The sequence below is a fragment of the Drosophila virilis genome, chromosome 4 (genome assembly GCF_030788295.1).
Source record: "Drosophila virilis strain 15010-1051.87 chromosome 4, Dvir_AGI_RSII-ME, whole genome shotgun sequence".
NCBI lineage: Eukaryota > Metazoa > Arthropoda > Insecta > Diptera > Drosophilidae > Drosophila > Drosophila virilis.
The window spans coordinates 6,673,287-6,698,013 of NC_091546.1; the positions used below are offsets into that span (position 1 = coordinate 6,673,287).

The 24,727-nt window shown below is 39.8% G+C and overlaps 3 protein-coding genes across 6 annotated transcripts in view; 1 reads left to right on the top strand and 2 right to left on the bottom strand.

Annotated features, from left to right (window-relative positions):
• The first annotated feature begins 74 nt into the window (after nt 1-74).
• The window catches only part of RpL36A (ribosomal protein L36A), a 116,729-nt gene continuing 92,076 nt past the window's right edge, over nt 75-24,727 (top strand). The window contains exon 1 of the mRNA XM_070209129.1: nt 75-78. Within this exon, the coding sequence (XP_070065230.1) occupies nt 76-78 (3 nt within the window). The 5' untranslated portion in view covers nt 75. The remainder of the gene's footprint in view (nt 79-24,727) is intronic.
• On the bottom strand, nt 3,993-13,858 carry dia (diaphanous related formin 1). 2 transcript variants are annotated; one of them, XM_002052654.4, is made up of 5 exons: nt 13,578-13,858; nt 10,546-10,868; nt 5,894-7,846; nt 5,291-5,821; nt 3,993-5,223 (listed from the first exon to the last, which is right to left on the bottom strand). In XM_002052654.4, exons 2-5 carry the CDS (start codon nt 10,865-10,867, stop codon nt 4,751-4,753), a joined length of 3,279 nt encoding a protein of 1,092 aa, XP_002052690.1. In that variant the 5' UTR covers nt 10,868; nt 13,578-13,858; the 3' UTR covers nt 3,993-4,750. The 2 variants fall into 2 exon arrangements, with proteins under 2 accessions (XP_002052690.1, XP_032293909.1); XM_032438018.2 differs by lacking the exon at nt 13,578-13,858 and adding an exon at nt 10,934-11,036.
• LOC6628041 (beta-1,3-galactosyltransferase 1) lies at nt 14,474-24,424 on the bottom strand. Of its 3 annotated transcripts, none has more exons than XM_015173029.3 (4): nt 23,661-24,424; nt 17,164-17,836; nt 16,795-17,094; nt 14,474-15,960 (listed from the first exon to the last, which is right to left on the bottom strand). In XM_015173029.3, exons 2-4 carry the CDS (start codon nt 17,675-17,677, stop codon nt 14,909-14,911), a joined length of 1,866 nt encoding a protein of 621 aa, XP_015028515.1. In that variant the 5' UTR covers nt 17,678-17,836; nt 23,661-24,424; the 3' UTR covers nt 14,474-14,908. The 3 variants fall into 3 exon arrangements, with proteins under 3 accessions (XP_015028515.1, XP_015028516.1, XP_032294601.1); XM_015173030.3 differs by lacking the exon at nt 23,661-24,424 and adding an exon at nt 18,253-18,271; XM_032438710.2 differs by lacking the exons at nt 16,795-17,094; nt 17,164-17,836; nt 23,661-24,424 and adding an exon at nt 16,088-16,376.

Below are 24,727 nucleotides of genomic sequence, written 5' to 3' on the forward strand. Positions count from 1 at the left end.
TCGCTCGCACGCACGCCAACCAGCCTGAGTGGGCATATTTTAACCCTCATTTCCGTTGCGTGCCTGAAATTCAAGATGGCTTGTGTTGTTTTTTTTTTCTGGCCTGTTCGCTCTCTCTCTCTCGCTCGCTCGCTCGCTAGCCAACGACGTCCCGCTTGCACATGGCTGGCCGTGTGGCTCCGCCCCGTTTTGGCCAGGGCTTGGCCAGGTAAACCGGCTGCCGAAGACGACGATGGGCGTTTGAGCCAAAGTATGTATAGAAATAAAATACCCCTTTTTCCTTTACGACTGCTTCGATTTGTACTATAAACTAATATTGCCTTTGGCTATCCCTAATTAAGTAATTCCATGCGAGTGTGCATTATGCAATTAGTGGCCGTAAAATCATGTTTGTAGTGCCATAACGACGGATTTCATTTATTGCACTCCATGTACATGTACATGTACATATCATTCATTCAGCCTTTGCCATATTGATGTTCAGATTTTTCTGTTTTATAGAGCTAGTTTTCTGTCAGAGTGTGTGTGTGTGTGTGTGTGTGTGTTTGCAGAGCAATTGTTACTTTCCCATAAATATCTCGCTAATTGCATAATAAGTGGAATAACGCCTGAGAACAGCTCAAATATTGGCTTTAAATTAAAAGTTCAAATTGATTATAAAACGTCTAAATATTTATAGATCATCGTCAATTGTTGTCATAACGGATAGGAAGAGATATATTGAAGAAAGAAGAACGTATATAGGAAGAAGAAAAAAGAATATATTTAGGAAGAAGAAAGATCATCGAAAGAATATATATAGAAAGAGGAAGGGACATATATGGGAAGAAGAAGGAATATTTATAGGAAGAAGAAGGAAGATATATGGGAAGAAGGAAGAGAATGTATACCGAAAGAAGAAAGAACATATACGGGAAGAAGAAAGGGCATATAAAGAAAGACGAAAGAAGAAAAAACATATATAGGAAGAAGAAAGAACATAAAGAGGAAAAAGAAAGGGCATATAAAGAAAGACGAAAGAAGTAAGAAAGGGCATATAAAGAAATAAGAAAGAACATATATAAGATGAAGAAAGAACATAAGAAGGAAGAAGAAAGAACATATATGAGAAGAAGAATGAACATATTTAGGAAGAAGGGTGAAAATGTATACTGAAAGAAGTAATAACATATAGAGGAAAAAGAAGGAACATATAGAGAAAGAAGAAAGGGCATATAAAGAAAGACGAAGGAACATATAGAGAAAGAAGAAAGAACATATATATCGCAAGAAGAAGGAATATATAGGCATATAGAAGACTTGCGATTTCGAAAATGGTAGTTTTCATCAAAAATTAAAAACTACCTACAGGAACCATGTGATTTTGTGTTCCGATATGATATGGAATTATGCTAAAGTAAAGAAATACCGAATATTGATCAGGCTACAATAACTTAACCATCAAAAGCCAAGAACATTTCTCAATCGCTTTTTGACAGACTTTTTGCCATATGTTGTCAAATTTACTCAAGAAGAAGCTGATTTCAATTGAATTAGGCTAACAAATCGCAGCTGAAGGCAAGACGTGGGCGCAAACCTTTTTTTTTTAGGGCTTCCAGCCTTGATCTAAGCTAAGGTCATAAAACACGCAACCTTTTTGCTGCCGAACCAAAAAAAAAAAAATAATAATAATAAAAGGCTGCCAAAAGTAACGGAAAACGCAAACAATTTTTCACCTTCGACAACGATTGAGTAATCCGTTACAAGTTCCACGAACTTCTCGCCGAGATTAGCTAAAAAGCGCATTCATTGATCGAAAGGAGAAAATGTTAGACAAATGCATGCTCGGCTAACACAAAGGACAATTTCACGCAGGCAGACCAGGACAAATTTCGGTCCACTTAAATTGCACTTTGTTGGACGGCAAATGCTGCTGCTGCTGCTACCTCTGCTGCTGCTGGTCTGGTGTCTGGTGTTGGCCAAACAAAAAACCCCTTAATGCCCACACAAAAACCGAAAACATTGTTGAAACAATTGTTTTATTGTGGGCCGCGAAACGTTCGAGGACAACAAACAGGACGAGCCGAAGGGAGCGTGTCATAAAGTTCGCACTACAATTAGCTGGCCGCAGGCCATATTTATCCTACTCCCATTTCGTTGCTCTTCTTTTCTTTTCTTTTTTTTTCGCAAAGCGTCTAGAATTCAAGGGAATTTACGAATAGGCCATGTTGTTGTTGTTGTTGTTGTTTTTTTCACCTTCGCGCAGGCAAGTCATGTAATAGGCCATAATGTTTACCTGGAAGTCATTAGGGGCGCAATCTGCTCGTGCCTCGATCGGGCGACAAGAGGCCTTAAACAAAACCAAGAAAAACCCTTCTAATGCATTTACCAGTTATTATTATTGTTATTATGACTCACCTTCTGTGGCTCGTAAATTAGAATATGTTCATAAACAAAGCATTAAAAAAAAAAACAAAAAACAAGATGAAAAAAAAGCATATATATTCGAAAATGCAATTATGCTAATAAAACCATAAAGAAAGCGCCTCGTAAATCAGCCCCGGCAATTAGATCCAGCGAGAGCAGCTCGAAGAAACAGCATACGATCTGCACACATGCATACATATGTATATACCTGTATATATACCTGTTAGATAGACCCACCTTTGCCGTCGCCAGACTCGAATGACGCTTCGCTTGATTGGCTTGTCGGGCTTTTTTTTTATTTTGTCGCTCTTGGTTAATTTGTACGTTGAAGAGTTTTATGGCCATGACTGCGCAGCGGAATGGGCCCAAAACAAAAAAAAACAGACCCCCCCCTCTCACATGCCTCCCCGCACCGCTACACAACACGCAAGTGCATTTTGCGTTGTGCACGCCTTCATGTATGCCGCGATAAACCTTTTGTTGTTGTTGCTGTTGTTAATCAAACAAATTAAACAACAACAGCAACAACAAAATAAATAAATAATGTATTTTTGGATTTTGGAAATTTGACAAACTGGATTCGCTCATAAAACTGATAGCATGATTCCGCCTTCAATCACTTTAACAATTTAATCTTCAATTCGTTAAGAGTCAAAGTTTGTCAAAAACTTGGCTAAGATATAGTTTTAGCCAACTTCAAACGTTTTTGCTTGAAAGCTATCTACGAGAATTTATTGTTTTTTCCAGCTTTTATTTTCGTTTCGGCCAAGCTTTTTGCTTCAATTGTGGATATTTGCTATAAACAAAAAAAAAATATTTTAAATTGTTTCAAAATTTATATAGAAGTTTATCGAACTCGAATCTCAGGATATTATATGTTATCATAAGAGCTGAGCTAAGAAAAATGAGCAAATTGTCGACTCCCCGCCTTATTTTACAAATCTTTGGCCTAGGTTCTGGCCTGTTCCTTGGTTTCTTCAATTTGATTATCCAAAGTTTTCACATATTTGAAAAAATGTCCATAAAGCAATTCCAATATTTAATAAACAGTTCGCAAGGGCGTTTCTTAAAATCTTAAGACCAGATGTTAATACATAAACAAATTTTCGTACATTTTCAAGATTTCAATTTTTAATATACAATTCGCCTTACTGATTTTCCATAACTTAAGCACAATTTTTGGGCTTTCTTTTCTTTTCATATTTTCAAGAAATGTCTATGAAAGAATTCCAATTTTTTATATAAAGCTGCCCGTTGCTCTGAAAATATTTCAAGCTTTAAATATTTTCATATTCAAAATGCGGGCTATATTTGATTTTCAAACAAAATTTGCAGCTAGCAAATATTGTTTGCCAAAAGCAAAGATTTGTAGCTAGGATTTTGTTTAGATTTTAACCAAAAAAGAATTTGCTAAGAGGGCCTTTAGTTCATCTAATGGGAAAACTTGGCGAAGCTGTTCCAGTCAAAGAATAATATTGCTATTAAAAAGTAAAATTTATAATTTATAGAAACTCTTGTTCATAAAAGGAATTGCCGCTGCAACACGGCTTCAGCTGCATTAATTAGGAATTAAAACACATTTTGAATAGATTTCAAGTTTTTGGGGGAATTTTATTCCTAAATTATTAGAAAATTATATAATTACAAAGTACGATTCTACGACAAATTAGTTTAACTGCTCGATTCGTTTAGTTGCTAACAAATTATCGTTTAAAAACTATATAAATATGTGCGAACATTCTGTCGAGATACAAAAAAAAAAAAAAACTATATAGATAGATAGATAGATAGACATATTAACCAGCTGTTAAATTTAGCAGGCAGATAAACGAGTTAAAATAGAATAGTCAAAGAAGAATGCGTCTTGGGATCAAATTAAATACAAGAGGAATTCCATAATGTTAAGATCGTTTGTTCTGGTGCCCCGAAAACGAAGTGCACAACAATTCACATGATAAACAACAATAAAATCTATTTAAAAAAGGAATCAATAGAGCCAAAAGCGTGTGAACAAAAATGGTGTCTTGACCAAATGAACAATGTTTCGAAAATGTTGCTCAAAAAAGCGTATCAAAAATATATGTATTTATCGCTGCTGCATTAGCCCCCGATACGATATGTATATATAAATATATATATATATGTATACTGTTGTGTGAATTATAGACCGATTTATCTAGTATTTTGCGGCTGTTCCAATTTAGTTGCTGTCTGGCGATCTTTGAATAGCTTCACTTAGCTCCAGTTTGTGGCTGATATAAACAAGGCTACAGATCTAAGCACTTAGTTGTCTATACGTCTATTTATATATATATATACACGGCCGTTTAATCAAATGCCCATACTACGCCGAGCCCAGCACCTCGTTTAGTATCATCTCGCGGGTCATGAACTGCCCGTTGTTGACGCGTGTTCTTGACCGGCTGCGACTGAGCTGGGCGCGTCTCTCGGCGCCCGCCGGTCGCTGGCGACGCGGCTGCCGATTGCGCTGCCCGAAAGCGGAGCCCGTCTGCAGCGCCTCCAGCAGGCTGTCCATGACGCCCTCCTGCGCCTGTGCCGCATCCATATCGACCACGGCCATTTTGCGCTGTTGTCGCTCCAATTGTTCGCGTTGCGATTGTTCGCGTGCCTCCTGCATGCGCTGCTTTTTCTCCTGCTCCTCGCGTATGCGCACATTGTCGTTGTGCGCCGCCTGGAACGCATCCTTGAACGTCTTAATGTCCGCAAAGAACTCCTCCATCGTGTACTTGCTGGGATCGAAGGCATAGTACTCGCTCAGATCCTTGAACAGCTTCTCCATTTGCACCTGCATTTTGCCTGCAACAACAGAATGTGATAATTAATACTTACTACAGAATTTTACGCTTCACTTGAAATGCCTTACCCAACACATCCACCTGCTGGCGACACTCGACGGCAAATTTGCCCATCACCTCGCTGAACTTGTCGTCTTCGCACTGCGGCACCTTGTTGTTCTGCAGATCAGTTTCCAGATTCTTGACAGCCGCATTCATTTGCCGCATATTCTTCTGTATGGCATCCATGTTGACGCGCGACGCTTTGTTTACGTGCGACAGATCATCGTAAAAGTTGAGTGCCTCCGGAAACTTCTTCTCGACCAGATCGACCAAATAGTGGAGCAGCGTTTGCTTATTGTCCGTATCCTTTGTGTTAGTCAATTTGGTCAAATAGGATATCTCGAAGCCGAAGGCGGCCTCGTTCTTGGAGCCCGAATTCATATAGTTGCCCAGCAGCAAAATGAGCTCCAATATTTTTGAGAACTTCTTGCTGTTGCGTATCTCCTCGCAGGCCGCCGTGCCGGCGACAATGTCCGGCTTGATATCCTGCACCAGGTCCGCATAAGTCAGCTTAAAGTTCAGATTGTGCAGGCGCGGCGACAAACGTTTGATTTCACCTACAAAAATATTTAAAGAGTTTATCAATAAGAGATTCCCTTGAGTTGTCCATTCCAATGAGTTGCACCCACCTATGGTAGCTGCGAATTGCTCGATGGGCGGCAGTGGTTCGCCCTTCGCCTTGAACTCCTGCAGACGCTTCAGCTGCTCGGGCGGCGGCAGATATTGTATTAGATTTTGCAGTATATTGGAGGACAGGATGTCGGTATCACAGCGCAGCAGGCATATTTTGATTTGCTCATAGGACAGATGCTTCAGCGAGCCGCCGAGCAGAATGGACAGATTCTGTGCCGACTTGGAGTCGAGAACGCGCAGATCGACATTCTTTTTGGTCAGCGTTGTGGGCTTGTCGACGGCATCCTTTTGGTTCTCCTTCTTGACGGGCTTCGAAGAGAATTTGATGGCCAGCTCCTGTAGGAAATCGTCGGAGGCCAGTTTATCCTCCTGGCATTTCACCCAGAATGCATTCTCCGACATCTTGGCCGGCACAATGGCCTTCCAATTGGCACGCTTCATTGGCGTCTTGGGATCCCATTTCTTTTTGGGCTTCAGGCCATGCGGCAGCACCGGCGCCATCGGCATCATCATCATGGGCGGCGGCGGCGGACCACCCGGCCGCATCATGCCGGGCATGGGCGGCGGCGGCGGACCACCACCCATGCCCGGCATCGGAGGCGGCGGTGGCGGTCGCGGACCACCCGCCATGCCGGGCATCGGGGGCGGCGGCGGCGGTCGCGGACCACCTGCCATGGGTGGAGGTGGCGGTGGGATTGGACCACCGGCGCCTGGCGGCGGCGGCGGCATCGGTATATTGACTTTGGGCAATTTGTTGGGTGATGGCGCTGCCACACCGCTGGCCTCCATTAGCTTGACCTTCTCCTCGAGATGGGCCGCCTTGGCCTCCGCCTCCTGTTTGGCGCTCTCGAGCGCCTCGATCTTCTTCTCATACTCCTCGGCACGTTGCGTCTCCTTGGCCTTTGATTTCTCCACAATGTCGTCCAACAGCACCGAAGTGTCAATCTTGAAGTCGCGATTCTCAAAATTGGGATCACAGTAGCCCTTGTGGAATACGATCTGTGTTATGCACTCCTCGATCAGCTGATAGTAGGCGGGACGAAAATAGAAATCATCGCGTATGTACAATAAATGCTGTAGAATGGAGAGAAAATATGGCTCCGAGCTCGTATCTGTGACCAGATTCTTGAGCACATCGAAACAATCCTGTGCATCGTCCATATTGAATTCGACATTGTCGAATCGTTGGACGAACTCCTCGAAATCATCGTCGCGTATCTCCTTGAAGATCTTGAAGTGCTCCTGCAGCGCCTCATTGTTGCTGCTCTCGACAATCTCCTTGAACTCATCCAGCCGTTCGTACAGACCCATTCGCATGATCTCGCAGCGCAAATGTAGACGAAAATTCAAATCTGTCGGCGTATTTGTGAGCGTATTGATAAAGATGAGACTGTGGCAGGCCAGCTCCCGCTTGGGATCCTGTTTGTCGGAGGCAAAAAGTGCATCCACAATGGGCCTAAACCGTTCGCTCGACTTGTACGACGAGGCCGCAATTGTCGTAATGGCACGCAGCACCTTCTCATAGCCATTCCGTTCGTACACAATGCAAAAGGAGGCCAACAGTTTGAGCGCCTCGCACATGGTTTGCGGCTTGCGCGGATCCAGCGACTGGGCCAACAGCAGCACCACGCTATGCTGATCCGGTGTCAGGACCACATTCAAGCCCCACGTATTATTCATGATGGCCTTCAGGCAGCGTATGGCCTCGAATTCGATGCGATCGTAAGTGCGATCCTTTTTGGCGCGCGCCAGCAGCTTCTCGATTTGCTCGATGCCCGCCTCCCCAAACGCCTTGATCCAGGATATCGTGTTGCTGTTAAGCGCCACACGCAGCGATTCCACGCACTGATAAACCTTATTCTCGCTGTGCTCCCCATTCTGTAGATACTCGATGTAATCGTTGGGCTTCTCAAACCGAGAATTTGCTCTGCGCTCCAGTGAGTTTTTGCCTGCGGATGAAGTGTAAAGTAGAAAGTGTTTTATTTAGTTGTGCTTCAATAACTCAAGTCTAGTTAAAGCCAGGAAAACTTGGCTTATATCATATGCCAAGCGGTAAACATAAGTAGATAGCGACTGTTATGTGAAAATGTGGGCATTTCTGGTAATGGGTCCAACCAAACCAAAGAAAAATTGGTTTTAGCAGACATTTTATTTTCTTTACAGTTCCTAAGCAGCTGTTAACTTGCTTAACAGTTTGTTTGCTTTACAGCTGTCCAGCAGCTTATTTTTCTTATACAACTGTTAAGTAGCTGTTAACTTGCTTAACATTTTTTTTATTTTACAGCTGTTAAGTCAGGGGAATGTAGCACTGTACTCAAGATTAACAGCTGACAGGGCGCTTTTTACTGTAAATCAAACTGCCCAAGCATTTGGCGCGTTTCGGTCCAGTTACTCGCTTTGCTGCTGCTACCCAACCAAGGCTTCGTTATCAGAGGCCTTTCAATGCGTATATTGCGTGGCTTTATCAGCGAGAGGAAACGATTCTTAACGTTTACTTAAAATATAACCTTGGCTCTTGTTTTTTTGTACCGAAAAGCATCAACGGAATGCAATGCAGAAATACATGAGTACAATATGTTCGTTTATGTGCGAATATACATATGTATATATTAATATATTTATTATTCAAAACAATCATTGAAATGTGCATGTATGCATATTTAAAATTACGTCAATTGCATTTGCTGCAGACGCCTGGACGCTGATTTTGTTGATATTTTTTGCAATTTTTATTGCTCGAGAGTGCAAAACTCAAGTGCATAATGCACACAGCAACAGTTATATCAACACTAGCAATAACAATAAGTAGGCAATGCTCTCAACAGCAGAGAGAGAGCAAGAGCGAGAGCGAGAGAGCGCGTGCGAGCAGTGCACAAGGCAAACTTCATAGCGCATCGATGCTCGAAAGCTTTCTGTTTTTTTTTTTAACCTATCTTTTTTTTTCTTACACGTAATGCATATCCATAAATATACACTTGTACGCATGTGTGTGTGTGTATGTGTGTTCGTACGTTTTCTACGTGTATAAATGACAAAATCAGATGAAAATAAATGCTGCGCAGGCGATGATAAATCCAAATGATGCCCAATAAAAAAAAAAACAAAACGGGAGAAGGCGTTGAGTACAGCTACAGGTTGGAAAAGAAAAAGAAAAGAAAGTGGAAAAACAACGGCAACAATAAGAATCTTTAAAGCACAGTGGTTGTGTTTATTTTATAGCAAAACATCGACCTGAGTTCCAAATGAATGAACTCTTCGAAATTGTTTATCCATAAAGTATTTTTACACTTTATTGACCCGTTGGGCAAATGTATCTTCAGCATTTGTAAGAGCAACACTCGCTTTAAGGTATTTGCACAAATTATCAAGACATTATCACAAGATGTAGAAGATAGAGACAAGTCTGATCTAATTAAGCGTATGGCTTATCAGCATGTTGAGCTAAATTGTCATTTCAATGTTATCGCAATTCTTGAGACTTATGCTACACATACGAATTTACATATGTATATGGACGGGGCTAGACAAACACACGGCACAGTGTGAAGAACATAGAAAAACTCAAATTAATATTGTATCTGAATGTAAATTTGCAAGCATGCTAAGATTTATAATGTACCCAAACATGGACTTCGTCCCGTTCAAGCTGCTAACTTAACATGCACTTCAAAGAGCTAACGTTAATGTTAGCGAAAACTGTTGCTGATAGATGGCGCTAAGAAGACCATAAAGCGAGTTTCTTATGCACAACAAATTGATCGACTTTGTGCTTATTAAAGCAGCATTTCTATAGAGTAAGTGTATTTAATTGTCGTGCGTTTTTTATATTAGCTTCCATGAGCAGCTGTTAATTAAAATGTTTGGAAGGCGCGCGCGCCGCTTGAGTTAATTAATAAAACGGTCTCATTTTTGTTTTTTTTTTTTTTTTTCACAGTCGGTGCACCGTTTTTGGTGACGCCCCTGTTGAAGTATTGCTGCCAGGCAGTTGTTGGTTTTTTTTTTTTTTCTTTTAGCGGTTAGGCAATTGTAAATTAGCATATGTTTTAGGCCAGTTAATTGAAATGTGTATCTGGTCGCGAAATACGAATTTTTCAATTGAGGTTTTGGGCGCGCATTTGATATGCGAAAATTGGGCACAAATTGTTGCACCCATTTTATTTTCAGATAAGACTAGCCATATCTTATACAAGGTGTATATGCATTGATAACGTTACATTCCAGTTAAAATGCGGCATGAATCATGCGCTAAAATAGCAAATGCGAACGAGCGCAATACGAGGTGATAATTTAATAGAAATGCTGGCAAATCGCATAAAAACTTGGCTAGAAGAAAGCACACACAGCGCTACAGTAGTCGCTGGCTAATTGACGACAATCAGTTAATATGAGAAATGTTCAGAAATTACAGATTCAGGTGAAAGAAGTTTATGCTCAGTAAGTTCTTAGTTTGCATATTTTCAATTAAAATATTAGTTCAATACGATTAGTTTGACGAAAGTGTTCAGCTTAGCGAGCGATCACTGTACTCGTGTCTTGTATTCCACCTTTAAGTTTGCGCACCTGTCAATCTTATCTGAGGCCAACGCATTGGTTCATTGTCTTTGTGTGTCCCTCAGCCCGCCCGCTCTCTGCCCCTCTCTACACATACCTTTCATGTGCATGAATATCATCTTCTGGCGCTCCTCCACGGTCTTGCTGAGCAGCGGTTCGCGCTTGTCCTTGGGTATGTTCATATCCTCGATGATTTCCAGAAATTTGGCATTCACCTCTGCCTCGGTCAGATCCTGTATGTGCCGCTGCAGCTCGTCCACATCCAGGGCCCCATCATTGTCCGTGGAGACGGGCCGGCCGGCGCTGTGCGGCAGCGAGTTGCTGTTGTAGTTGCCGCTGCCCTTCGATTTGGAGGGGCGGCCGAACCAGCTCTCCAGCAGGCCGCCGCCCACCGATTTTGACTTCTCATGCCGCGACATGCTGCAAGCAAAAAATGCGATTTTAGTTAAATTAAATTAATTAATCTATTGGGAAAACAGTCGAACCCAAATTTTCTGAGACGCATTTTGCTGCACTAGTGTAGGTATGTGCGTGTGTGTGTGAGTGTGTGTGTGTGTGTGTGTGAGTGTCTTATTTGTTTGTTTTCTTGGACATGCGCAACGTTGGCTTTGCACAGCTGTTCATTGTTTACAAACGGGATCTCTCTCTCTCTTTCTCTTTAAACTGCACGCCCCGAGCATCTGCAGGGCACTAGCACAAGCATCCCCCACCAAATCGAATGCAACTCTATTATCAGCGATGCTGCCACTTGTTTATTTACCGTAAAAACATATTGGCAGCGGCAGAGGGATACGAGCAGAGCTACAATTGAGCTAGAGATGAGCGCGTGCCTTGAACTTAATTTTACAGCTGTTCATATGAACGAAATCAACTATCGCTCACGAGCTCTCACTCCAAATAGTTATTTTTGAGAATAGAACAAAAAACCAAACGATTAACGGTAATTAAAGCTTTGTTGATTTTAGACTCTAGATCTTTAATATTCATATAGGCACTGGAAGAGTAACAGGTAACAGGTCTGCATATTTAAAACTTTTAGAAACATAATTATGTTTATTCTTTAAGTTACATTGTATAACCTTTCTTGATAAACATTAAATGCCAAGTCGCTTAGGCCTTCTTTTTATGTAAGCAACATTTACATTTTAAGGTATCCAAATATATATATATTTTTATTGCAGGCATTACAGCCCGGAGCGGATCGAACTAGTATAAATCAACAGGCTGCCAAAGCAAAAGCAATCAATAAGTACGAGTGTCACAGTGAGTAATATCTAGTTAACATAAAAATACTTAAATATGTGCAGCCTCTATAAAAACTATCGGAAAAAGTAATTTCATTTTGGAAAAAACTTTTAATCATTGCCATATATCCTGATCAAACATACTATTTATCATTTATTTTAGTTATTTATCATGTTTTATATACAAATAATTGATATTTCATCGATAAGAATATCCTTTATTGAACTCTGATTGCAAGCGTGACATCTTGCGATACTCACGCCCATCCCTAGCCGCTAATTAACATGTTAATGATAATTCAGAGCGGTGTTAAGGGGGCACGTGGTGCATGGAAAACTGTTCATTTAAATCACAAATGCAAACATTAAAATGTAAAAACTTAAATACACAAATGAGATAAATACATAAGTAATAAGCGTTATTGAGCGAGCTGCAAAAAAATATGACGCGATAATTACCAAAGTAGGAAACGACAAAAAAAAACATAGGAGAGCGCATGAGAGCGTAAAGGAGAGAGAGAGCAAAAGATAAAATTTACGCGGGGTCATCGTTAGTTGTGTGTGCGTGTGTGTGTGTGTGTGTGTGCGTCATTTGGCGGCATTCAAATGCAATTTTGTCAGTTAAATTTTGAATTTGCGACTCGATCAACGAGGCCTGGTTAGAAGCTAAGCTTATGATTCATTTAGAAGACAGGTTTTGCCGCTCGATGTTGTCATCGGCAGCAAACTGTGAATGATCTTAGGCAGATGTGTCTGCCTGTCGAGAGCATTGCAAAATATCTTAAACAGCTCTGCTTTGCAGCAGAGATCAACAATTTCTTTTCATGTCGAGTAGGAAATGCTTTCAACAAGATTTCTTTAGCTCAAGAATTTACCGCTGCTGCTGTTAATTCTGTTGTAATCGCTTCAGTGGCTGAATAGGCCAATGCAGCAGCAGCCGCAGCCATAATAATAAGCCCGAAGTGCTCGACTAGCAGATACCCTCTAACCACACACTATAGAATATAGGTGTGTACATTCTTAAAATAACTTTCATGATTGTGGTTCGGTATTCAAAATGTTTTCTTAGCGCAAGTGGTATCAGTATATTACATACACAAACATATCATACCCCATTTGCATGCCACTTTCATTGCGCAGCACACTGTGGCAGCAACATCAGTTTTGTTTACACTGAAGCTAATGCACTTTGCTGCTAATGAACATCATGTACGGCAATTGTAAACAATCGCTGTGTGGCGCGCTTTCAAATTTATATCAAAATAAAATGGATAACGGCTTCAAAATGCAAGAAACGTGCTCTGGAATGCTGAAATTCCAAGAAGAGCCGATTAACAAACAACTACTACAACAACAACAGCAACAACAACAACTGAGGCGAGACTTAAAGCAAGAATTCATAAATGTGCTCACCTTCGTCTCTACATGTATGCATATATGCATGTATGTGTGTGTGTGTGTTAGTGCTGTTTTGTCGCTGTGCTCACTTTTGATTTTTCGGTGGTTTACGTCATAAGACTAAAAAAATAATGGCTTGGTTGGCAAAGGCAGGCGCACGCACACAGACACACACACACGCACACACATACGATCAAAGAGAGCAGTCAAACACCCCCCGTACTGTTTGTATTGTCACAGTGGTTGTTGTTGTTGCTGTTGGGTGCGCTGCTAGCCGAATTCTTTTTTTTTTTATTTTTTGTTTGTTTTATATGCCGCGACGCTGGCCCAGAGCTGCGCAGCGCACTTTAAGCAGACAACCACACACACACACACACACACGCACACGCAGTGTCTGCTTGCTTTGCGTGGTAATTACAAGGCGATTTATTTAAACAAGTACGCAAGTTTTGTGACATATACAATAGCTGACAAGAATTTCGCTTACTTTTTGTATTTGAATTATTATTTTTCGGTTTGGCGTTGATCACTTGGCTGTTTGTGGTGATACCACTTGTTGCTGTCTCGTTGGCGCATTAAACGACACATGAAACGGTGCAAATTTAAAGCTCTGCTACGTGCGCACGCTTATCTAAACACTCTGTTCACAAATTAACACGTAATTATATTGTGATTCGATTCGCCGTTTGGCACAAATTACACAAACATTAACAATTCAAGCGTTCCTCTAAGCGTTCGGTTAAGCATTTGCTATTTCAGTTCAGTTCATTTCGTTCAGTTCCAATTCGATTCAAATGTTATTTATTATCGCTAGCGTTGATATCGTTTCGCTATCGATTTAAAATATAAATGTATGTTAAGATCGCTACGATACATTTCAATGTTGAGGCGCTAAGTTAACATTATACAACGTCAAATAGTCGTGTTTTTAAAATTTTTTCTATAGAGTTTATTATGTTAGTCTCGCATTTTAGCAAAAGTATTACTAAACTAGTTCTCTCTGTCTATATCGTAGATAATTTATTTGATAATATTCAATTTTTAATAATTCTTAATAATCGAAATCGGATACATTCAAATTTAATGCAATTACTAAGATGGTTAAAAATATCGATGATACTATCGATATAATGTCACTAGTACTTTCGTGACTGTTCACTCAGGGAAGTTAGCACTAATAATCGGACACCGGCAAAATATCGGAAATAAGCCGCGCAAATTTGTTTTAATTGTCTCTTTATCAATAAGTGTTAAAACTGAAATTCGAATTAAATTGATGAATAAAAAGTATGAAATAAAAGTATTTTCCAAATTTTCCCGTCTAAAGCAATGTGATTGATAAGCCTTTAAGAAACTAATGCACGATTACAGACACAAACAAAATTTCAATGCTTAAAGGAGCTGCCTTTTATATATATTTCGAAAAAAACACAGATAATTTAATGACCACATAGACCATAGTTTTCTTTGAGACTGTTTCGATTGTTTTTAATTGTTTACCACGCACTATGTGTCTAAATATGAGTGTGTGTGTGTGTTGTGTTAACATACTTATAACCACAGTTATAGCTAATTATTAGATAATTAATGGCATTTATAATGCTAAAATTAGGCTACAAAACGTAATTAAAAACATATGTGATAGTACATTAAAATCGAATAATTTGTTATCCGCGAGTAGATACATAAGATACATTCCTCCTAATACTTAGAAACTAAAGTATTTCTATTTGCTGCCACTAGCTGCCTTTTCTTTCGCTAATCCAATCGCATTAACATTTAACATAGACATTAAATTCAGAGCTTAAACCTAAAATACTATTTACATTTAGTGGTCTGGTCCAGCAGCTTCTTCCACAGATCAAACTGTTCGTTCGATTTGATCATATGCACGCTAATCGCGTTGCGTATATTGCACGGATTAAATGAGATGCGTCGATTGACAAACTCGTTCACATGCAAACGCTCAATGCCCAGGCTTTGGGCCACAATGCCCGTGGTGAAGACATCCTCCAGCTTCAGATAGACCGTCTTCAGCGAGCGCACATAAAGATCATGCACAACCTCGCCGGTCATCACGTAGGCGGGTCCCGTGGTAAACGATGGAAATACGGCAGCCGGAAATTGATCAGTCGATACATAGTACTTTGATTTCTTGTTGCGTATGGGCTTCCATTTTTTGGCCAAGCGGCCAAAGATGGCGCGCTTCTGCTTACGCTTTTCCAGCTGTGTCAGAAACGTCAACAGCCTAGGCACATTGATGAACATATCGTCGTCCGTCTTCAATATGTACTTAGCATGTTGGCAATGCTGATCGACCCACTCCAGCGACGAGATGGTCTTCAGCGTTAGATTATTGTATGAATCAATAAAATTGCCGCGTATCAGATCGCCGTAAATGAAGTTCTCCTGGCTAAGCGCCACATTCACCGTCTCGTTGGTGCCGCGACCCACCACAAAGGCCATGCTGATGTCCCGTCGTACGCCGTAATGTCCCCAGGTCTGGCGTATGGACATGCGCGCATCCGCATGCGTCTGTGCCGAGGTGATCAATACGAGCAGCCGGATGGTGGCTCCGTTCAGCGGACAAAGGCGTTCCAAATCGATTTCATCGTTTAGATGGCCGCTTTCGTAGATCTTCTCCGCTGCAATGCCTTTGGACGGATCCACCGGACCATTGGCTGTTGCCTTGTTGTTAACCTTCACCTTTGGCATTGGTGGTTTTGGAGCCGGCGGCGACTTCTCCTTCTGCTCGGCCGCGTCCGGCGCAGTTTTCACCGGCATTACAGCATATGAACCAACTGCCGCATTGTTGTTGTCCTGCAAATTAATTTGCAAGTCCTCAATCAGACCCGGCTGATTGGTCTTATCTGCAAACAAAGCGTACAAAATTTGAGTAATGTTTTCGCGAATAAGCAACATATGTGTATATATAGTGTATCTATGGGTTGTTGTTGTGTGATGTGCAATTTAATAGCGCACGCAAACAAGCCAAACCTTTGTCCAGTTCACAGTTAGACCGTTATGGGAAATACGATACCTCACACTGGCGGACAATTGGAAAACAAACAAAACCGACTTCAGCTAATGACTGCTATTGTTGCTGATGCTATTAATGCGACCGTGTTATACCCTTGCAGCAGGCACTGACAACGTCATCTCGAAACAAATGCTCGATCAGCGCGACGAACTAAGCTGATTGCGAAGCTAGCTTAGGAAGACATTGGATACGTCTTTTGGCAGCATCGAACGGACCACTTTATCATTTAGCTGACTTGGGAGTTTTTGGCCTAAAATGTGTTTTTGTTTTGAAAACATTTTTGTTTCAAGTTACGAGCTTCATCATGGCATAAAGCTCTTAAAGCAACTATGTTTTTTTAAAGATATATTGAATGAAATCTCAAATGATGATTTTGCTACTGAAAGAGAAGCGCATCGAAATCCGAAAATGCAATTCTTAATTCTTAAACAAATAATCTGTTGATCCAATGCATTTATAAACGTCTAATATTGCTCGCATTGCATTGATTCTTGGCTAGTCTAGGAATATTTTTAATGCCTGCCAGGGTATTTCATAATCGGTCACTCCAAAGTTAACTATTCTTGCTGTCTTGTTTTTGTTTTGTTTTTTTTTTTCGCTTTTTAATTTGCACAAACGACAACTGTTTAGCGCAACATGCCACGCCCATAAATTGAGAACCAACCCGTGCGTTGTTCGCTGGGCGAGGAGACAGCACCCGCACCTGCTGCCGCTCCCGCTGCCGCCGCTGCCACCGGGTTGCTGCTGTTCGATGTCATGTTCTTTAATATCTTATCGGCGTTCTCGATAAACTTTTGCAAATTGGAAGTGGGTATCATCAGAATCTCGGCGTCCGATGGCGATTGCTGCTGCAGTTGCTGCTGCTGTTGTTGTTGTTGTTGTCCAGTAGCAGCTGCTGCCGCTGCCTGTTTGGCAGCCAAAGATTCGCTGTTGTTGTTGTTGTTGGAGTTGGAGTTAATGTTGCCTGCAATTGATTGATTAATATTTTTGCATGCACTGACATATGAGAAAGCTGTTCAAGTAAACTACTCACCTGTAATTGTATCAATATTTTGCACATATTGCTGCTCTTCGAGCAGCTCGTCGCCGAAATTGGGCACCTGCTCGCTGCCCGCCTGGCTGGGACTGGCGCCCGCAGCGCCGCCATCCAACAGCGCATCCTCATCGATGGTGGGCAAACGATGCTGTTGCTGCTGCTGTGCTGCCTTCTTGTGCTGCAGCTGATCCTGGCTCCTAACCTTGTTGCTATTGCCGGCCGGCAGCTCAGCCTCAGCTGCAGCTGGCGCTAGGCCAAATTCGCCGGTGTTATTCAGCACAACCATCGCCGGCAGCTGCTCCGCTCTCTGCTGCTTCAGCTGGTGCCCGGCGGCGGCGGCTGCTGCTGTCAGCTGTTGGGGCGTCGGTGGCGGCGCAGCAACATGGATGTGCGTCGGCGTCAGCGTCGCGGTGGTCGAGTATGACGCATAGATAAAGATTGTGAGTATCACAACGATCAGAACGAGCAGAAAGCGCAAAATGCGCGTATTGTGCAAGTTGCCAACTACCATTGCGATCGATTCAGTTTGAATATCTCAAATGTATGTTTTTTTTTTTTTTTTTTTTTGAGTATTTCCTTTCGTATCTAGAAACTATTTCAAGTATTTCGTGTACATATATAATTGCGAGGGAAAGCGCTTGCTATGCCCGGCACGAGAAACGTGGACCGACTGCAATGGAAGATAAACAAGAATACTTAGTTCACATAAGGAAATTATATATTTTCGAAAAGGCAACTTCATTATTTACGCGAGTGTGTGTGTGTGTGTGTGTGTATTGTGCTGTCAAGTGTTTGCCGGAAGTAAACAAAGGGAGTACGTGTGTGTGTGTGTGTGTGCGTGTGTGTTCGTGTTAATAAAAGTTATGGAATCACATTATTTTGCCACTCGTAATTAAAGAGCTACCATTTATCTTATCTCTCAACTGGGCGAACTAACTGAACAAGTAATGATATTTATCGCTTCATATTTATCTATTTATCGATAAAAATAAATAGTCAAGATCTGGCCCAAGTTCTATCAAGGGAAGGCAGAAAAAAATACCGTTAATATCAGACAGGCTAACAAATATTAAATAGATGCTTTACCACTAAGAAACTGAGAATTAAGTTAAATGAAAATGTACGACCGCAAATTTTTGGTTTTTATGTTTGACAGCTAATCCAAATTTGTTAGAAGAACAAATTGTATACGGAATAAAATCAGTTGCTTTATCAACAATAAAATAAAACATAGGTAAAAAGTTTTTTAAGGCAAAACCTAGCGCATTTATTGTTGTGCATAAAATATATTATTATATTATATTGGGCGAGACGTTTTATTTCATTTTCATAAGCAATATTTCAGATTGGGAATTTTTAAAGTTCTGTGCGACAATCAACTTTATTGTCCGTCACATCACGTCTTAAATATTTATATAATAAACTATATATATTGTTAAATTAACCAAAAGTCAGCACAATGTAAAAAGTTTATAAATTTCTTCTGTTCACGGGCAATCGCTTGTTTATCAAATATTCGTTACATTTATTTGCATGCCTTTAAATGCTAGAGCATATAAACTATTCCGATTAAAATACATAAATCTTTACGATTGTGCGTGACTTTACTGGGCTATTGCCCAGATAAGGACTACTGTCAGATATGGGGTTATCCGTTTAAGCAGAAAAAAGAGCACGGAAACGCAGGCACGGATACAATTTTGTATTCTTTGAATTTGAAACCAACTAAATTCAACAAAATTTCAGTTGTCAAAAGGAAATAAACATTTGCTTATCGTCATGTCTTTAGATTTTTGCTCAAAATGTAAATTGGCTAAAGATAAAACCAAAGAAAAATAAAAAAAAAGAAAACAATATAATTAGTTTTTAAGTGTTGGCTTCTTAAGAACTTTAGCAGAGGCATTACCTTAAACATTTTACTCATTAGCAGACTAGTAAAACAATTTGTCTGCGCCTTATAGAGTGTAATCAAAGCAACACTAGAAGATTCTTGAAATAAATATACAAAACACGTATGCGTATATAGCGGAGCAAATAATTTGGGCATAAGTATCGCAGTCTGAAGATGAGCTTTCTGCTGTTCTGGCCATGCTAATGAGCTGGACAAATGTCAGAAGTGCGAAGCATAAATTAGAGAGCATCAGTGCTGTCGGTTGTTCTAGCTATTCTAGCTATTTCTTGAAGCCAGTTAGCGAGAAAACTTGAGTAGAAATTCTAGCTATTTTCAAAACCCGTTTTGCGTTTATTTTTATCTACATTTATTTTGTTTTCATTTTACAAAAAGCGTATGCAAACATACTCAAAATAAATATCTTAGTGGGTTTAGGCACTTAATATCTATAAGTCGCAAGTGCCGAACAGTTAGTTAATTGATAAGCGATAAAAAAAAACCAAAGTGCTGATTGCAGTTAATTTACATTTTGATTGTTCGCTTATTTGCGTTGGGTTAAACTTCAATTCTAGCCAAATACATAAACAATTTGATAGAATTTTTATTCACATTTCCGCACAGACATCTAATTAAACACACTGGTAAACAGTGTTGGTATGTGTTTGTTTGGCTAACATTCAGGATCTTTAGGATTAACTGAAATTAAGTTAAGCGTCAATCTAAGCTTAGAATGAGTAAAGAAGTCTAAACAAAAACAAACGCTTTGCAGCTTGTTCATTTTGTAACTTAAGTTTTCTCTCTTCTCAAGCTTTGCCAACACTGGTCAGCATCCATAGATTGTTTGTTGTTGCCATGGGCTGTTGTTTTGTATGCGCGGACACAGACACAAAGTTAACTTTGAGAAAAATGCTTGACCCGATTCAAAGAACCTGAAGTAACCCGCCTGCGCAAATACTTAGCCCGCGACAGGGTATTGTAGCCAACACACTTGGCCCAGAAACTCAAGATAGATGCCGGCACTGGCACAGCTTAAGCTCCAATCAGCCTCACCTGGTCAAAACGGAAATTTCAGCGCTTATCGAGCGATTATAGGTATATTTATTGCGCTCCGATAGCCGAACAACTGACAAGTTTATCGCTCAAGTGGATTTCATAAAGTAAATATGGCATACAAACTAGTTCAATTGTTAAAAAGGGCCATTAAAATGCTAATAATAGTTAACTGATTTTGTTTAGTAATTTCACCTGTTGACCCCCCTCTGTAAAAATAGAACCTGTTAGCCAATGGACGTCAGAGCCAAACTGACGTCAAAAACAAAAAGCCAAAATATATTAAATGCCAGTGTTTGCTTGAAGAAGAAGGTCGGAACTTCCAGAACAGACAAGTCATGTTGATCAAATAATGTATTCTAAGGAAATTCACTTGAATTGATAACACAAAGTTTCATTTTTGTTTTCCAGAAATAACTGGAATATCTTGCATATCATAAGTTAACAGAGAACTTTACAAAAATTGACAGAAAATACTAATACTAATAATTATTACTAATATATTGTTTCAAAGTTTCAATATTCAAGCGAGATCTGCAATTTGTTATGGGCTGAAACTTTCCATTTATGGCTAGAAATAAATTATAAGATAAGGTTATAGATAACTGGGCGGTCGCTGGCGTCTTTATCTAATCTGTCTAATTAAAACAACTCATTGAAAGCCAGACGAATATCACGTAAAATAGTGTTATTGGCATGTCGCTTAGGTTGTTTACACTGCTCAAAAGGTAGCTGACAGATAAAGCAATTAAGTTGTTTTGGCATGAGTTCTTAAAAATCTTAATCTTATGGGGTTTTCATAAGAACCGAGCTACCGATTTCTAGCGGGTTTTACCCAACATTGATAATCAATCAGCCAGTCATTGCACCAATCAGGTCAATTCAATTACGATCTAGCATTAAGTGTTAATTGTTGTAGTTGCCAACTTGTCTAACCAAAACTTTGATGATCAATCAGTCAGTCATTTTATCAATCATGTCAATTAGTATCTGAACTACCACTTGCTGGTTTTACCCAAACTGTAATGATCAAGAGTCAGTCATTTTTATCAATCAGGTCGAATAATTGTAGCGTTTACTAACGGGCTTTACCCAAAGTTGGTTATCAACCAGGTCAATTAAAATCCATTTATGTGTGGTTTTACCCAAACTTTGCTGATCAATCAGTCAGTCATTTAGTCTTTCAGATCAATTAGAATACGAACTACCATTTGGGTGATACCAATTAGGTCGGTTCATATATAACGGTGGGTCTTGCCCAACTGACTGATAACCAATCAGTCAATCAATCAGATTAATTAAAGTCCCTGCCACCATTTTAGATTTACTTTATGCAATTAAAAGTAGCATTTACTAGTTAGTTTTATTCAAACTTTGTCGATCAATCAGTCAATCATTCTAACATCCAGGTCAACGTTGATAATCAATCAGTCAATCAATCAATTTAAATCCCAGCCACACTTTAAAAGTTACTTCATACAATTAAACGTAGCATTTACTAGTTAGTTTTATTGAAACTTTGTCGATCAATCAGTCAATCATTCTAATAATGAATTATCAGTCAGTCAGTCTATCAGGGCAATAACTTTATTACTAGCGAATTTCAGTTTTTCCTAAGATTTATAGCGTGGAATTGTCTTACCTAGTTGACACTGTTTACGGTGTTTTCTTTGACGCACTGTGCAATTTGGTCGCTTATCGTGACGCGCAGCTAGAGACAGTAATATATGTGAACTGAAACGCAAGTACTTGGGCAAACAGTGTCAAATCTAAAAAGGAAAAATAACTAACAATAAACTTTGTATTGGAGACCGCAGCGTGACGCGGTTGTCGGCTGTCTGGAAAGCGAGAGTGCTCCATACTATATATAATTAGTACAAATAGATTAGGCTGCTGCTAGTTCATCTCTGACGCGTGCTATGAAACCACCCGCCCGATGAGTCATGTGATAAGAACATGTGGTACCTGCTGCAATGTTTACAAATGCTAATCAATAGAATTACTTCCGCCCCGCTTAACGCCGGACAATGCGATATCAGCGTCTATACTAATTGGTGCGGCTTATCAGCCATGTACACTGAAAGAATTTGTATGTATTTTTTTTCTATTTATTTCGTTTTATTTAATATTTAAATGGACTTTCTAACAATGTAATAATCAAATTTAGAAAGTGTACACTGAGAGAATTTGTATGTATTTCCAGTAAATATATAAATGGATTTTCTCATATAATAATATTTTCTAAAAAAATAAAAGTTGGAAGGTTTCTTGAATATTATCTCGACAGTTTCTATTTCAAATTAATAAGAATATAGTTGTCTTATTTTTACAAATTATACTTTATTAATTTTCTATTCAAATACTTATGAGACCATTTATTTGATTTAACCCTTTTTTCGTTTTATTTTTATCAAGTTGGAATTTTTTCCTCTTACTCGGCTCGTAATTGCACTAATGAACACGCGATTTTTTTTCAGTGTCTCGCTTTTGGAATTACTTGCAAAGTGCTAAATGAGTGCGATATGAATGTAAAAATTTGCAATTATTATTTAACGCGCTGTTAAACTAAAACAATATGTTATCATTTATTGCATAATTCGTGTAGGTGAAGCTGGGCAAGCCTCGACTGCTGCTCAAACGCATTGTACAAAAACTATGGACCCTGATAAGTACATTGAACCGCAGATAATCGTCGGTTAGACCGAGAAAACGGGTTTCCAACCGAAACCAAAGAGGAACAAAATCTTTGGCTGGACCATGCGGCTATCAATCAAAGTCGCATCAAATGCCAAAAAGAGGGCGTTGACCAGCCAGTTGATAAAAATATATATATATATCCAGCTGATCCGCCTGGCTAGCTAACATACAAATACATATCCGTGAAACTTCCGCCAGCTAAAGAAACCTTCGCGCCGACTAAACGCACATGGAATTTGGCAATAGCCAAAAACTATTACCCAATCTTTAAGCAAACAAAACCGAGGAAGAAAAAAGCGTTATGGTTATGTTAATAAATTTAACAATAGGCCAAGTAAGCGAGAAATAGGCAAGGCTGCACGACTAGCAGATGCCCTGCAAAGCACACACAAACTTCCCTTCGCAAACTAAACTAACTTGAGGGATTATGCTCTGATTATTGCGAGCTTTCAAATTGGCCAAAACAGTTTTTTTTTTATAATCTGCCTAACAGCCGGTGCTGACATCGATATTTATCGATTATTGTATATATCTTTATTATATTCTTCTTCTTTCTGTCGGTGTAACACATTTGTTAAAATAGATGGAACTTAAAGTCAAAAGGGGTATTGAAAAATTCCTAATTAGTGTAGCCAAACTTATGAAAGACAAATAACTGAAAATGTAGCAACACATTTATATAACTTCATTAGACCCAATTTTCTATAGCTACAGGGTATTACAAAAAAAAAACAACGCAGTCATCACTGACCCATTGCATTATCACTGGCCCTCAGCAGTGCCCCCCTTTCCCCCTCTTTTCTCTCCCTCTCTCTTGCAATCGATCTCAGTCACACACTTGGACGAACTAACTTACCTGCAGCTAGTCGCGACGTCGACGTCAACTTGGCGAGTAAATTTGTTAATTGAAGCAGCGACTGAGGCAGCGCGTCAGCGTCAGCCTGAAGACAGCGACGTTGGCGTTGGGGCTATGGCTGTGGCTGTGGCTGTGGCTATTGTTGGACCAGGGTCAAGCATAATTACTAGATGGCTATGTGCCTGGCTTGTTGTCTTCTTGTTGTGTTAGCTATTTTTAGTGTTTGCTCATAATTAATTTGTATTTTGTTGACATTATGCGTATAAAAAAGAATTATGACAACAATTAATTGGCCAGTGTATGTTTTTTGTTTCTGGACGTCCCACTGTGCCAGCTGGCGCCTAGTCAGTCGCCTTGGGAGCCTGTGCCTCGACTATCCGATGTGTTTAGCCTTAATTTAATGCCAGTTGTTTTAAAGCTGTTTCATTAGTCATGCGGGCCAGGCATAAAAAACAGAATACGCGTTTATTTCTGGCCAATATGCATGTGTGTATGCAAAAGGTTTCGCGAGTTTTTTCTTTTTTTTTTCTCTTGCTTTTCAGTTACGATTTGCATGTGCTTTTGTACAGCTAATGACACTTTTGGAGGCTTATGCACTTTATCGCGAACACGTATGCAGTGGAATTGCTTTTGAATTTAGGGTTTTAATCTCATTAAAATAAATCTCAAATACAGTTTTTGTTTACTCCGCGAATCGCGAACGGGTGCGAGTCGGTTGTGTTCGTCCGCTGCTCGTGTTGCGTTTCTTCTTCTTGCTTTTCGTACTAATAATAATAATCACCCTGTGGAGATTAACAGCTTGCGTGACAGTGGCATGTTATTTTACTGTTGCCTTGCTGTTAACAACAGCAAACTGTTACAAATTACTGATTACTTTTCTGTTGCAATTCGTTGACATATATAATTTCAAAATTCTAAAATCGAACTCATTTATTTATTTTGATTCGAAAAACAGAAAGTTACTTCACATTTGTAGTCTCGCGGTAAGAATTAACAGCAGAATAAACCCTAAAAGTCGGTTATATTAGAGTTGCCTCAGCTTAAAAATTGATGTTTATTTTAATTTA